Raw genomic sequence first — 16384 nt, 5'->3', positions numbered from 1 at the left:
CACAAAACTAAAGCAGCACAATCATAAGCTACAACAACACAAACAAAACTGAGTATAACAATTATAAAACTATAATAGCACATGAAACTGCCACAAAACAGATCAATAGCAAGAAAAACACAAAACTAAAGCAGCACAACCATAAGCTACAACACAAAAACAAAAGTACAGGGGGGTATTCCAGAAAGCAGGTTATGCTAGTTACCACGGTAAGTTTGAGGCTAAGGAAGTTGATAACCTCAGCTTTCGGCCCCAAAAATGGAGGTATGTTTCAGGGTATGTCAAGTTCCCATAGCAACTCATGCTCTGAACATAACCTGGTCTGGAGCAGGTTTAGTTGAAGGTTAGTTTGTTTTCAGAGAGGTGAAGCAGCATGGCGTGTCCATTTGAAGATGATTTAGTGGATGAAGAAGCTCAGATAATACTTTTTCCACCATGAAAGGGTGATAAGACCACATATAGATGTTGGAAAATTAAACTTTTTACTTTGATCTAACTTAATTATTTGCTTCAGTTAAGATAAATCATTTTTTTAGTTAAGTCATCTTAAAAATAACGTGTAGTTTTCGGACATTTATTTTACTTTCATTCAAATTAATTCAATTAAGTAGGTGGACCTTGGTGCTGCTGTTAGATCAGCACTGCAGGGGATTGTGGGATACCATTCCTTTTGCCTGTCTGGACGGATTTTGGTTTAAGTGTGGGTTTTTGACCAAATGTGTTTAGTTGTTTAGCTGTTTTACTGTGTTTTACCGAGTTATTTTTCCTGTTATGTTTAATTCTTTCTGTACCATGAGTGAGAGGGAGGAAGAGGAGGATGATGAGTTTATTTTGCACCCCTAGTGCTGCTTTAAGACACAGAAACTGTGAAAAGTATATATATATATATATATATATATATATATTAACTTTTTTTTTTGCTGATGATGCAGTCACATTACTTTTTTGATGGTCGCATAATCTTCATACGCCGTCATTAAAATCTCTGACTGCGTGTCACTGAAGTATAGCGCTCTCTTTTTTTCTCCACACGTTTCCATGGTGACTCCGGAAATCTGCGATCCATTGAGAATGTCTTTATGTAGTGGCTGTGCACGTGCATTAACCCAGGGTTACCAAGTGGAGCGTAATTAATCTTTTGGAACCGACATACCCAGAGTAAAGGCCCGTACACACCGGGACGAATATTCACCAGGCATTAATCGCCAGCGTTTTTCAACACGTCTTTTGTGTTCACACCCAGGCGATTTTCGCTGACGATGAGCCGAGCGAACATGCAATTTCATTCCCTGACATTAGATGGCGCTTAATGTAAACAGAAATACTCCTGTACACAAGGTGGCGCTGCGCAACTTTATGCTTCTTAAAGTCGCTTTTCACTCAGAAGAAGAGAGCAAGTATTTACACGCTTGTCAGAATCATTCAAAGAAAACATGAATATTTCAAGCACCAGTTGCTCCAACTGGTGCTTGGTTCGGGGATATTTTAGAATGTCCGTCATTATTTCTTCGCGGCTGTGTAGATGCAACTCTGCGTCTATCTTCTTCGCTGGTAGGTGTGCTCAGCAAGGCAGTTTTGTGTTTGAGCGCCCCCAAGTTGTGTTTTACTGTCACTTCAGAAGCTCCAGACACGTGTGCAGAAGCGGCATTCTCATTGGTCGAATAGATTTCGACGCGACGCGTCAAAAAAAAAAACGAACCCGAGGCGTTTTTTAAAAAGTGACGCTTTGACGCGTGGCATTTTTTCGCATCGGTGTGCACACTCACATTGGTGCCCTTTGTTTAGTCACGAGGCGTTAAACGTCTGCGAATATCGCGGGCGAAATTCGTCCCGGTGTGTACGGGCCTTTAAGCAAGTTCAGGCGGATTTCAGCCAAAGTTCAGGGTTAAAGTCAGGGTAAATAGTGACTTCTGGAATGCCCCCCAGGAAGTCAATCATAAAACTACACCAACAGCTTCACAAAACTGCACAAACACTAATCACTAAAGAAGCACAATCATAAAACTACAGCAAGCCTACAACAACAGAAAACTGCAACAACACAATAATGACTCAACAAAAACACAGAACTGCAACAACACACAACTTTAAATAATGTAACAGTATTGTAATATTCTACAAAGTGGTAGAAAACACAAACAGAAAAACAAAACGCACAGAAGGCACAACAAAAACAATGCAAAAACAACACAGCATCACTGAAATCGGACATTACATTAACATGACGTTGCTGCAACAATCTTTAAAAATGTGTCTCTACTAAAGCTAAAGAAGAGCAGACGTCAGCAGTGGACCTTCTACAAGACCACAACGCCCAAAGGTAAGTGAAGGATTGTTCCTGAATATTGTCCTGTTCTCACTGTTACTGTAATTCAACACGAGTCTGTGTTGTTGTGTTTCTCTCTAGGTTATTTTCCCCCTAACCCAAACGGAATTGTTTGGATGTTAATAGTGATTGTGTTATTCTGTCAGGATTTTGTTGTGCTTTCGTTTGTGCGGCTGGCTCTGAGGCCCCCACATTCCCGGAGCTCTTGGACGGCGCATGCGCCGTGGCGCCGTTGCTGTATCGGAAGTTAGGCTCGCAGTGATTTAGCTCATGAGACGGCTAGCATTTTAGGTTTTGCCCGGGCGCTTAAAACCACATTTTAGTCCCATAAAAGTACATTTTGACGGAGGGAGGGTGCCCACAGTGAAACGCCGTGGACTGCCCATGGACTGGGGGTGTTCTAGGCACTGCGGCTCGTGGGGACGGACGCGTTAGACGCGTGTGAAAGAAGTTGTGATTGTTTTTTGGCGCTCCGGAGGAACATGGAGGATTTTCTGCTGTAGCAGCGGCTAACGCTAGCTGCCTGCCGTCACCACCCAACAGAAACGAGCTGCTCGTCCGCTTGCTGAAAGCCCCCCCAAATCTTGATGCTGGACGTCACCGCGCTTACGGAACCAGGTAAGTTCTGCCGGGTGAGTCGACAACTTTGTTGCCGCGGGGGAGCCCTGGGGGGCTAATGAGCTGAAATCTGAGTTAGCTTATTGAAGCAGCACGGAGGAGCTTAGCTCGCTGCTAATTAGCTGCTCTGGACCCGCATCTATCTGCCACTCAAAGACCAGTTGGAGCAGCTGACCAATCTCTACACACGAACCAGCAGCAGATGGTTCTGGCTCGGGTCTTGGATAGGGGAGGATAGGGGATTGGGGTTGGGAGGCGCGGACACAGGCTTCACGGTTTGTTTGGATGCGCTGACTAAATTCTGGAGTAAGCCCCAGGAAGCGGAGGACTTCACGGACACACGGCACGCACACGCCTACGCGTGTCACGGCTAAAGTATTCAGTCTGACAGTCAGAATCTGAGGCCGTCGGACTCGGAGTTTAGTTTTTGTAGCTGTCAGACCCCCTCCAGGTCTTCGGAAACCGGCTGAAGTAGTTTGACAGACGATCAGACCAACCTGATCACACAGTGTGGCTGGATTGATCACTAGGGCTGGAATGATTGGTCTACTTCATCGATGAATCCATATATGCCTCTAGGATCCAACCAGATTGATCTGTTAGAGGCAAGTTTTTAATCGAATTAAATCGTCCCCCAATTCTTATAGAATCGTTTAAAAAAGAATTCCATCAATATAATGTAAAATCCATCAAGTGCATCACAGCGGACAACATGCATGTGATAAACTGATCAGTCCATCATTCCAGTCCAATGTGTGGACAGACTTTGAATAAAGTCATGTGACCATCCAGTGTCTAGAATGTTCTAAGAATGTTCCCTTTGGATTCTTTGGATGTGGAAAAACAACAGTGGTGAACTTTAGGAAACTAACATGTGAATGGATTTGACATTCATTCTAGTTTACTTGTTTGTTTGGACACAGATTTCATTGTTTCAATCTGGAAAACCTCACCTTCACTGTTCTGTACCAGGAATTTCTCTGAGTCTCACTGGTTGAAGTTTTGGATTAAGATGATCTGGATCCACTTTAGGTCAAAGAATCTGATCGATCAAGATGAATCATATCAGCAACTACAAATTATGATATGAATTGAATCGCTGAAATGAATCCTTACACCCCTAGTGATAACTGCTGAAGAGGGTCCAAACCTTTTAATCAGGCAAACGGAGCACTTGTTTAACCCCCCACCACACACGCACACACACACATACACACACACTCACACACACAGGCCCGAAGGGTGGTCACCTGAGCAGGTCCTCCCTACCTGAAGAACATTTTGTCGAACCGCCACCTCACTATCAACATTCAGAGAGGATGGAGATTGAAGTCTTTGGGAGCTTGATCTGAATCACACGATGCTGCTTTCCTAGTCAGACACATTTTCTCCAGCTTTAGGTTAAAACGTAGCTCGGACTCAGTTCTTGCTCGCTTTGGAGAAAATAATCTATGGTTAAAAGTACCAACCCAGCTGCTGTCTGCTCCCAGTGCATAGATGTGTGCTGGACCACTGCTGCAGAAGTTGAAAATGTAATTTTGAGGGGGTACACTGTGTATCTGCATCCCTCACACACATGTATGTTATACCTGTACATACATGCCTCAAGTCGTTCCACTTCCTGCCTGGGTTGATTAGGGTGGGACTCAAACATACAAACATGAGAGGAGCCGTGCGGCATCTGTTTATTCACCAGAAGCAAATGTAATATTTTCTTTATTTGGAAGTGAGTCTGTTAGTTAAACTATGAGGTTAGTTTCGTCATACAGCGCCACTTCACACTTGTCTAAAAGACATGCACTAAAAGCAAGAAACATTAAATTGTACTGAACTGTGATTGTTACTATCGCTATTGATCAGGGATGCTAAAATTCTCAATGCTGTAACCGTACTTTACACCATTGAACCCAAACGTTGAGAAAGTGAATCGCGGCATCCCTACTGCATACCTGTATGTTTGCTTTGAAAGCGTCAAACCCACGTGTAAGAAGCAGTTATTATTTTAGGACATGACACCAGGCTTTGGTTTTCTGCATTTTTACTCGCTTTTTAGCTAATAAAAAAGGTTTCCTGTTTTTTTCCTTTTTGTTGTTTTGTAAAAAAAAAAAAAAAAAAAAAAGCAATCATGTATCGAACTGAAACACATCACCGGAACCCCAAAATGGAGGTTTTAATGGAGTTGTGGTGAAAGTGAACTGTTATATCCTACTACTGATCATTCCATTAAGACCATTCCAGCCTTAGTGAGCAACAGATGACACCATTTAATGCAATCCCTTACTGAACAGGTGGATTTAGCCTTTTTTATTGCAATGAGGATTTAATCATTTTTTTGACTTAAAAAGCAAATGGAAATTCCAGCAGCTCAGAAGTATGCAGACGTAATCCCTGTGAAGTTTGACTCTGTAGTTCTCTTACAGCACAGCTCTGACTTGTCTGTCATTGTTTTGAAGGAGCTCTGAAGCATGCGAGTCCCTCAGGCTCTCAGGATGGAGGCACAGCTTTCGGAGGCAGCATTTAGGTGAGTCCACACCTGTACAGGGCCAGCATGGCTCCTGTGCCTGTTCTTCACTGCTGCTGGTTTTCTTCCAGATGTCACATGGTGCTCTGAAGAAGCCATGGGTGGCTGCTTAAGCTGTCCAGAGAAAGAGTCTATTCCAGATAATCATCAGAGTAAATTCAAGGTGAGCATTTCCTTCCTGCTCATGTCTTTTCCCTGACTGAACTGTTGTGGAGTCCGCTCTTATTAGTTAGCAGTCAGGGTAGGGGTGTGGCTTATGTCAGTGTTCTAGTTTTTCTGCAGACATGTTTGTGCATTATCCAGCTGTGATGTCACAGAACCAAAGAAGGACCTCTGAACTCCTGAGACATTCAATGTTGGATGCTCATGTTTCTGGGCACCTTTGTAAGGTGGTTTTGTGTTGCAGCAGCCAGACACAATGATGAGCTTAAACTTGCTCTGAGTTTGGTCATGTGACACACATAAAGTGAAGGGGCATCCCTGACTGCTGTAAATGTGCGTCCTTTGTCAGGTGATCAACGTAGACGATGATGGGAACGAGCTGGGATCAGGCGTGATGGAGCTGACCGACGCTGAGCTCGTCCTCCACACCCATCGGCGTGATGACGTAAGGTGGCCTTACCTGTGCCTTCGCCGATACGGCTATGACTCCAACCTGTTCTCCTTCGAGAGCGGACGTCGTTGCCAGACTGGCCAAGGTATGCACATGTCTTTGACCTACAGCTGCAGGCGTGTCCTCCGTCAGCTGCAGAATGTTGACCCGTGACATGTTACAGTCTCAATATGTCTCTCAATCATGCTGTCAGGACCCTGGTGTCCTCTGGGGGCTTGGTGGGTGTGGTAAGTCTTGCTGTGGTCAGGTGACCCATGTTGAGTGTGTGTTACGGTTCTTCAGATCAGCCGATGTGTTGTTTTCGTGTGTGTGTGTGCGCGTGCGTGCTGAGGTGCTCCTCCTAAACTCTTGAGTCTTTGGGTCCTCAGACTATGGACTGTATACGAGAACTATGACCCCTCCCCCCTGGCGTTGCAAGCAGGAAGTACCAGCTGGTTCCAAGAAGCCATAGACTTCTATAGAGAAATAAACAGCTGTTAGTCATTCTATTGATCAGAAGAACCATTCTTGATCTAATACGTTTTTTAACATCTTCTCGATAATCCTTTATTTTTCCTTTATTGCAAGGTGTTCAAGTCATAAATTGACCAATCAGAGGCTTTAATAAAAGTATGTGGTGCCTGCTGGCCCCCACATCCAATGTTCACAACGTTTGATTGACGGATTTCGTGCAGCCCACTTTCAAGTGGGAGCAGTGTGGACTTCCAATAAGCTATAAGCTCACTCCTCGTTAGTGTTAGTGGTTGCCATAGAAACTTTGACTCACTGCTTATTGACAACTGGCTGCAAGATGAAAACGCCCGTCTTGCGAAAATACTGGTGACTAAATTGACTTAATTTGGAGCCAGAAGTCAGCCATTTCTATGGGTGATGTCGCACTCACTTGGTCCAGAGTTCATATAGTCTGTCTTCTAGTTTTTTCTGTGCCAAGTCAACAAACAGTGGCAGGAGCTGCTGTCGCCCTTAGTGTGACGGTCAGCACATGTGTGACACAAGCCTTCTGTCATGATTCAGTTCATCATCAAAATCCAAGACAAGAAAACTGCCTCACAAACACAAGAACTAAAAAAAAAAGTTATTCTAACCGCAAAGCAGGACAACACTACTGCTTAAAGACCCATTCTAATGAAAATAGTGTTTTTTGGTGTTTTTCAAATGTTCTTGTAGCATTTACTGATGATGGAGGATGTGTATAAAGGAAATTCTGATTAAAACTGCATTTCTGAATATTCCTTTCATCTTTGTCGTTTAAAAAAAGCTTGTAGTCTTTACATACAAACTACAGTCGGTGGGTCACAAGCTTCCTTCTCCACCCTATTCTGATGCAGTCAAATAGATCCATGAACGTCTTTGTTTTCCTCGTCTGAGCTGGAATCTGCATCTGAGCTGTACGGCGGGGTAGCTCCAATGTGGCTCAGCGCTAATGTTAGCTTAGGGTTGTGAAGGGCTGTAAGCTAGCAGGAAAGAGTGTAGACAAACAGATGATGGAAAGTGTGGGCAGGATTGCACCATGCCTGCAGTCTCATCCTTAACTCAAACGTGAATTTCTTATGAATTACTGTCACTCTGCAGAAGCTAGTTGTTTTTATTTTTGGCTGTAAAACGGCTTAAATATCGTTAAAAGACTTCTGGGAAGGCTTTTACTATGAATCAAAAGATGATCAGACGGAGAAGTTAAAAAATAAAGCCACTAAAATAACTTGTACTGTCAAAAGTCATAATGTTGAAAGGTTTACTGAAAAGAAGCAAAAATCAGAAATTGTTCATTTTGTTTCACAGAACTATTTAAATAATTAACAGTTTGATAAATCTCTGTAGTCACTCAATAACTTTTGCCAGTCTCAAGTTATTTTGGTGAACATTGCAAATTTTTATTCCTAAAAGGGATCAACTATTGTTCTCAGGTCTTCCTAGGTCTGAGTTCGGCCTTCAATACTGTCTCACGTTCCATTTGTTAGACCGACTCCTGACTGTCGCCATCACTCACACACCCCTGGACTGCTCCAAATCGATCCATCTGACGGCTCATTCATGTCAAATCTTTTCATTCCTGTCTCACAGGCGTGCCCCAAGGTTCTGTCCTGGGGCCGATGCTCTTTATTGTTGACCCTTACCCCTTTGTAAATACAACATTTACTTTCACTGCTGCAGATGACGCCAAGCTCTACATCTCCACCCCCCCCTCATTTCTTTAACTGCATTCTTACAATAAATTCCTACTCTACTGAAAATTTACTCCAGTTAAATGATAAAACACAGATGCAATTTGTTGACGTCAATTTCAACCCAGCCACAGCCTCCAGTTTATGCGTCCATCTGTTACATTAATCGTCTGAGACCCTCCATCTGCGTTAGTTTATGATTATATTGTGCTGCATTGAAAATGTCCAATCTGCATCATTATTGTCATGAGTCCCTCCGTGAAAGCACATGGACCCGGGCAGGAACTGTAGGTTTGACTGAGGATCCGCAGCCCTCCTTCTTCCATAGAGGAGCTGTGGCAGTTTGTCTGTGTTGTGGTGTTACATGTCTTTGTGTGTGTTTGTACTCTTGTCATTGAGCTTTTTCATTCTTTTGCCACTTGTTGTCTGCAGGGATCTTTGCCTTCAAATGTTCTCGGGCTGAGGAGATCTTCAACATGCTGCAGGAGGTGATGCACAGTCACAGCATCAGTGTGGTGGAGGAGGCCGTGCTGGAGCCCAGCCCTCAGGCTCTCACGTCTACAGGTACATACATACCTGACCTCCTCAGCGTGAGGGGGTTCACTCTGTGAGGGGGTCTCTGTCAGAAATCTCATTTTTCTAACTAGGCCTGAAAGCCCAGCTCCCACTATGTGCTGGCTGGAACTGGCTTTAATGAGGAGGATTCAGATAAAACCATTCCAGTAGTAACCTAAACTGACTTAGAAAAGTATGTTTTTCATAAACATGTAATAAAAAGCGCTGAACACTTAAACAACAGATCTTAATTAGACCTAATATTGTGTTTTATTTTATTTAATATCATCTTGCTTCCACTGCTGACATTAGCTGCGGTTACATGTGCAAAATATCTCGATCGGATCAATGGTCGGATTAAAATCCTACTGTGTACATGGGATCAGAAAAAAATGTTCCGATTAGAACAAACGTTCACATGGTCACACTTCCGGTCAGAATAAATCATTTGGGCATGCGCAGTAGTGTTGAAAATAACGGAAAAGGAAATGAGTCCCATTGTAAACAAACCTTGCTGTCATATACATTAATGCAGCAGCTCTGTAATATACGAGACTGTTTTTATTAATGTTATAAATGTTATGAAGCACCTGTTTGCTCATCGTTTTATTTTTAATCCGTGTGGTCAGTGCTCTTTTTGTGGAAGAACGGAGCTGGAAGAAGCCAGTGTTAGGAGAGGCTAACAAGCGCTAACAACATTAGCCTTTGATGAACATAAATCCATGCAGGAAATGCTGCAATCTGCATCTTTGCTGAACCTAAATATGTGGGAATAACATCAGCCTTTATTTAGTCTGGACACGACACAAATCCACGTGATTGTTTGAACAGTTTCTAAGGACTGAGCGACATTTCTGCTTCGAAAAGCTCACACACCGCCCCAAAGCTGCTGTCTGAGCTGGAAGTCCGAGCTCTGCCCGGACACACGGTTCTCCTGACAGCAGCTAACCGAGAGCGGCGGGACGTATCACAGTCTGAAGTCTCCCACACATAACAAAACAACAAAACGCGCACGTAACAAAGCATCCTCCCCTCAAACACAAAGTAATTAATCCAGCTGCTCTGCTCAGACACACAGTTCGCTCGGTCCACCGCCACACGAGCCCGGATCGCGCAGGGTCCAGACATCACGGGGCACGAAGCGCTCCTCCCCCGCACCCCCCTCGTGAGGGGTGTAAGAGAGGGGAGAGGCGAAGAGCCAGCGGGACGAGGGCGGAGCGGTGCTTCGCACCGGCATCCGCAGAGCAGCTGGTCGGTCCTGTTTGAGCTCCAAATCTTTCTCTGAAGCGAAAAACCGTCTATGCATGACGTTAAACCAGAGCAGTAGCGACACACGATCGGAATTGTTTGCATGAACAACGATCGGATCAACAATCGGCATAACCCACCTATCTTGATCGGAAAGAAATTTTGATCCGAATGAGTCTGATCGGTGCCGGAGTATTCTGAACAGCGTGACACATTTTCCTTCCGATCAGGAGTTCGTTCCGATTACTTTTGTCCATGTAAACGCAGCTATTGATCCACATTATGATGGAGTTTTGTCAGTCATATTGAAACTAGGTTGTGTTGTCAGATTCTATGAAATCTGACTGGGGCCTTCAGGACCAACAGAACCGGCTGCAGTGCTGCACAGAGACAAACTAGTGCAACAGCCAATCAGATCTCAGTCTGGGAAAACAAAGCCAGCTGGAAGGTTCACTCCATGCATCTTGTGATTGGACAAAAACTTCATAACAAAAAACCTAAACTTGGTCTATTTTCTTTTGAGTCAATTGTGTCCAAAGCTGCTGCTCAGCCCTAAAAACACAAACACACACACACACTGCTATTAGTATGATTAGCATTAGCCTTTGTGGTGCTGGAAGTCAAACAGCAGTTTTATATGATGTGAGGAGGAGGAATTTCATTTGGAAGTTAGAAGGTGGTGTGGAGGAGATCTGTGTTGGTGCAAACATTCATGTTTTTGGAATGACACAGCTCAATGGAAGGTAAGCAGTGGGTTAGTTAGTTAGTTAGTTAGTTAGTTAGTTAGTTAGTTAGTCAGTTAGTTGAGGTTTTAGATGTTAAATATTGCTACAGCACCATAAGTGAGGACATGATGTCACTGAAGTCCCAGTGGCATTGTCATAGATGAGCTCAACAGAACAAAAAAGTATCAAATTTGTCTGTGAGTAATGTTAGATAAGTTGGGTCATTGTTTTATTTTATCATTTTACTCTGGGTCATGCATGGCTCTACAGTCTGATGAAAATATGCACAAGAACAGCCGTTTCCTTCACAAATACATTTTTGTGTAGACACCCCCTGGTGTCTGGGGTCAATGAAGCTCTGAACAGTAACCTGCTGTGCATGTGATGGCCTGATGGGGTAATTAAAACTTTTTCATGTCTTCTGATTGGAGGAAAATCATACGATCCTATCACTGTTTTGTGTCTCCAGCTCTGGGTTACTCTGTACCCACCGTGCCCAACGGGGTAGGTAGGCTGCCCTCTGTGGGGGAGGCCTCATCCCACCCCTCCACCCGACACCCGTCTGTGGCCAGCACCCGCCTGCCATCTGTGGGGGAGGAGTCCACCCACCCACTGCTGGTTGCCGATGAAGGGGTAAGCTCTGTCTGATCATGTTGGGGTTACATTATGGAAAGGAGGATAATGAATAATGACAATGGTGGTTGTGGTGATGATAAAGATTACAGTGGAGAAAATAAGTACTTGATCCCTTGTTGATTTTGCAGGTTTGCCCGCTTAAAGAGAAACTGACAGTCTGTCATCCTAGAGGTCGGTTCATTTGTACAGTCAGCGATTAACAAAGAAAATCAAGAAATCTAATTTAAAGAGTGCATTTACATTTATTTGCATTTCATTGAGGCAAATAAGTATTTGATCCCCCAGTAACCATAAAGAGTTCTGGTTCACACAGACCAGTTAGACTCTCCTATTCAACTTGTTACCTAAACGGAAGACCCCTGTTTGAACTATTCACCCGTCCACAGAATCAGTCAGACTCCAAACTCTCCAACATGAGGAGCTTTTAGTGGGTTTAGAGGGAGAAGGTTGTAGACCTGCACCAGACTGAATGGTCTACAAAACCATCAGCAAGAAGCTGGGGGTTAAGATGACAACTGTTGCTGCCGCATGACCTGCTGTGATGTCCATGATCATGACTACAGAGAGTAATCGGACTAAAACAACGCAGCAGGAGTCAGTTGATGAAAGCACAGTCACCAAGAAAACCATTGGTAATACTTTACACTGCAATGGTTCTTGCAGAGCTCGCTAAGTAGTTGTGCTTAAGAAGAATGTCCAGACTGCCTGAAGTTCAACAATGAACACCTTCAGGATTTAGAGAGCGATTGGGAGAAGGTGATGTCAGATGAGACCAACACGCACCCGTCATGTTTGGAGGAAATCTTCCAATAACCTCAAGAACACTGTCTCCTTTGTCAAGCATGGAGGTGGAAACATGCTTTGGGGGTGTTTTTCTGCACGGGGCTACTGCACTGTGTGGATAGGAGGATGGATGGAGCCGTGAACCATCAAATCCTGAGTGAGAACCTCCTTCCCTCCACCAGGAGGATTAAAATGGGCCATTGATGTAATGAGCCAAAACATACAACCCAAAAACCCAAGGAACAGTTAGAGAAGAACCATATCACATTCATGGATAGCCCAGCCAGTCTGTGGACCTCTTATAGAAAGAGAGCTGAAGCTCAGAGTTGCTAGGCAACAGCCACCAAATCTGAATGATTTAGAGATCACTTGTAAAGAAAAGGGTTTGACCACAAAATACTAAATCCTTCCAGGAAGAGGGTTCAAATACTTATTTCCTTCAATGAAATGGATTTAAATCTATATAAATTCTTTAGTCAATGTCTTGATTTTCTTTCTGATTTTCTATGAACCGACCATTAGGACAACAGACTGTCATTTTTTTTTGTTTAGGTGTGCTAAATTCATGCAAAGGATCAAATACTTATGTTCCACGTTGTATGACTGACAAAGGTTCTCATACATGATGTTTCCAGTCGGTGAGGGTGAACCTCTTTGTGTTAAAACTCAGTTTCCCATGATCCTGTGTAACAGCCAGCAGGTCCAGCTCACTGATCAGAAAACACTACAATCCTGTGATTTCAGGAAACACAAGAGCTCAAAGATCAAACAGGTTTTCATGAGAGCAGTGGAGATGTACGCTGATGTCCCTCTTAAAGACCTACAAAATAAAAGCATCCGTGTTTTTTACAAGTCTAGCAAAGGAAAATCTATATGAGAGCGGTGAAATGTAGACGACGCTAAAGGGAGAAAGCCAGAGCGGCACCGCAGAGTGTGAAGGTCCAAGTCCTCGTCTGATAGGAGGCAGACCTGTGGGAGGGTCTTTTCAATTGCTGATGCGTTCGGGGAGTTTCCCCCCACCCCCATGACTGTCTGTGGGTATTTGATGATGACTAGAAGCTGGTTGTGTGTCTGCAGGTGCATACGTACGTCAACACCACGGGGCTCTTGGATGAACAGCCCAGTCCTCTCACCCTCACCACCCCCCTGGAGAGCCCCACCTCTCCACAGTCCCAGTGTCCTCCCACACCCCCCCCTCCGCCCAGGACTCGCACGGAGACGTCGGAGGCGCTCCCCCCGCCCGAGCCCCAGGTACTCCTGGAGCCTCAGGGGGTGCGCTTTGTGCTTGGCCCCACCCCCGTTCAGAGGCAGCTGATGGAGCAGGAGAGGAGGCGACAAGAGTCGAAGGAGGCCGAGGAGCCCCGAGAGACTGAAGGATCGGCGGATGCGGAGCCCGCTCCACCACACTCCAACGGCTCCACCTCCAACGTAGCGGTGGCGTCCCGCCGCCATCGGCCCCCCCCACTCACCCCTGACCTGCAGAATGTCAACAACTCCGCCCAACGGCGCACTGTCCTGCTGGACTACGAAAACCTGCCGGCGCTGCCTCCCGTCTGGGAGACAAGGAAACCAAGCGCAGAGGAAGAGGAGGAGCACGCCGGGCTCAAGACGCCGTCGCTCAACGGCTACAACCACCACCACCACCCCCACAGCCTGCTGCATCACTCCTACTCCCACCCGCTGTCCGCCACTTTTGAGCCTTCGCACAACTACGTCAACACAGAGAACGTGACGGCTCCACTCAGCGCGCACCGCCCAGAAACGGCCCGCCGCCGCTCTGATGGACCCACCATCTTCAACTTTGACTTCCGCCGGCCGCCGCTGCCAGGCCACTTGGAGCCCCCCAAGACCCTAAACTACATCGAGGTGGAGATGGAAAGTTGCGGGAACAGAGGCGCCTCAGATGGGAGCAACCCCCATACGCCCCGCACCCCTACCTCCCCGCTGCCCCCCACCACGCCCACTCGCCGCACTGAGCAGTACACTCTGATTGACATTGAGCGCACTGCCGCCATGTCTAGCCTGCAGAAGGCGCGGCCACGCGACGATGGAACGTCGCGCAAGACCAGGCACAACAGCACAGAACTGCCCACCAAGAGCACGGCGTGACTTGCTGCTGCCACCGTGAACGGCGGGAGGATGGGTGGATGGTCAGTAGACGGGACTCGGTGCACACTTGCCCGTGCACACATGCACGGCAGATGAACTCTCTGGCGTGACACCTGCGAGAACTATGATGTCACAGACTGCATTCCTTATATGGTACACATCAGTATTACTGAGCAGCATTCCATTAGCCTTTTTGTACGAGTCACTCCGCTGCGGCGAGACGACGCTCTGCTTCAGTAGATCTGACGCAATAAAGTCTGGGTTCTTTGTACCAGCGACGGCGCCTCCTGTCCTCCCTCCCCTGTAATGGCCGTGACATGAAGTACAGATGGTTCAGCAGTAGGAAAGCAGGTCTAGGACAGGTAATACCGACTGCTCAGTGCGACGTTACCTGTCCTAGAGCTGTTAGTGAGCAGGTCTACGTGCATCTAGCTAACAGTTTGATAACCGTGTGAACAGAAAGCTGGTGGAGCCAAAGTCCTCCGGCACTTGCAGCTTTTTCTCCAGGTGGAACCACAACAACTTCTTGGTTTGACTCTGTCGGGTTTTGGGAATTGCCTTCAGTTCTTATTGTCTGACCCAAACCCCAGTCTTTTTACTATAGCAGAGCTCAGCAGGCCCAGTAGTTCCAGTCATGTGACCTGCGAGCTGCTGGAGGGCAGCTCAACATGAGGGCGCCATTCAGACTGTGTGTAGCTATGCAGCAATATGAGGAGAAGCTTCTGCGTTTAAATTCACCAAATTTTATCTTTACGAAGTGCTGAAAAAACTAAAAAGGCAGCTGGTCTATTTAACCCTTGTGCTATCTTAGATGGGGGTCACCTAAGACAGCACAAGGGTTTAACAAAGCATCAGTTCAGACAAAACTTCTCCCTTTTTCTCCCAGATTTTTTTTCCAGTTGATGAAGCTAATGTTTATTTCTAAAAGACAATGTCTTAATATTCTCTCCTTAAATTGTCTTCTGCTGCATCCCAGTCTTCATAGTCATCAAATTCACCTAACAGGAAACTATAAATCCCGTTTTCTACTTTACTGCTGTTGTGACAAACTGTAGACGTCTGTCCACCTATGTTCCAAGATTTTGTTGTTCCGGTTTCCAAGTGGTGTTTGGGCCGGCGTAATGATATGGAACATTCAGCCTATGTGACTGGAATTTCTTTTTTAGCTGTTCATTATCAATTTTGAATGGACACCGTGCAGCCAATCAGGACTGAGTATTCACTCAGACCATGGTATAAAAACATTTAATACATATTGATGTGCACTATGATTGCAACAACGTCCTTGAAAGCAGCAACAGTTTCTAACTAGCGTTGAGTCGTGTCAGAGAGGTTTTGCAGTATTTTTTTTCTCTCTAAGAAGAACTGGTTGTTCCTCACTAACCCTTCAGAAAGTCACTGTCCTGCTAACAAATGCACAATGAACATCCCATAATAGCTGCATGTTTGTTTTGCCATTTTAAATGAGTTTTGTTCAAAAACAGCAACATGTGAGGCTGAAACTGAAGAGAATCCTGACGTCATCGTGTGCGAAATGTAACCATCACACATCGCAGCTCAAACCTTCATCACACGTTCCAAACATGGTTCCAAACGTGGTTCCTATCTGATCAGCTGCTATTTTGGAGAAATGATTAACTGATTTCTAGTTACGTGTCAAAAATATCTCATGTGCTGGAAAAGTGCCAGAGGTATCAAAGGAGAATGAAGATAAAAATATTTACAGAATTATTAAATGCAGTTTTCAAAAGTCTAATCAATCCTGAAGATCTTTGGGTTTGGGACGGTGCTGGCCGTGTTTGGGTGCAGAGTGGTTCTGTTAGGGATGATCCATGAAGAGACCGACAGATTCTGTAGTAGAGGATGGATCTGTCCGTCACTGAAGCTGCTCTTCAAACTGGACCTCCTGCAGTGGGCCAGACTCAGCTTAGAGGTTTAACTTCTGCTGCCTGTCTGCCTGACACAGCTGACCTCAGCTTTTTCCTCGTCCTTATTGTGATGCTGCTGTAGCAGACTGTGTTATACAGTGAAGCGGATGCAATATGGAGTCATAGAAGGTCCTCAGCAGTGACTCTTCCACTCCAAAGA

The 16384-nt window shown here is 45.3% G+C and overlaps 1 protein-coding gene across 2 annotated transcripts; it reads left to right on the top strand.

Moving 5' to 3' along the window:
- The first annotated feature begins 2518 nt into the window (after positions 1-2518).
- Positions 2519-14574, top strand: LOC101158925 (fibroblast growth factor receptor substrate 2). Of its 2 annotated transcripts, XM_078948302.1 has the most exons (8): positions 2561-2944; positions 5398-5465; positions 5537-5628; positions 5977-6163; positions 6272-6305; positions 8673-8804; positions 11238-11401; positions 13265-14574. In XM_078948302.1, the coding sequence occupies exons 4-8, from the start codon at positions 6110-6112 to the stop codon at positions 14294-14296; spliced, it is 1416 nt and encodes a 471-aa protein (XP_078804428.1). In that variant the 5' UTR covers positions 2561-2944; positions 5398-5465; positions 5537-5628; positions 5977-6109; the 3' UTR covers positions 14297-14574. The 2 variants fall into 2 exon arrangements, with proteins under 2 accessions (XP_011471154.1, XP_078804428.1); XM_011472852.4 differs by lacking the exon at positions 6272-6305 and having other exon boundaries at positions 2519-2944.
- Positions 14575-16384: the final 1810 nt, after the last annotated feature.

The sequence above is a fragment of the Oryzias latipes genome, chromosome 6 (genome assembly GCF_053564925.1).
Source record: "Oryzias latipes strain Hd-rR chromosome 6, Olatipes_Hd-rR_3.1".
NCBI classification, from domain to species: Eukaryota; Metazoa; Chordata; class Actinopteri; order Beloniformes; family Adrianichthyidae; genus Oryzias; species Oryzias latipes.
The sequence above is the reverse complement of the archived record's forward strand: the minus strand, read 5'-3'. Positions and strand labels throughout refer to the sequence as shown.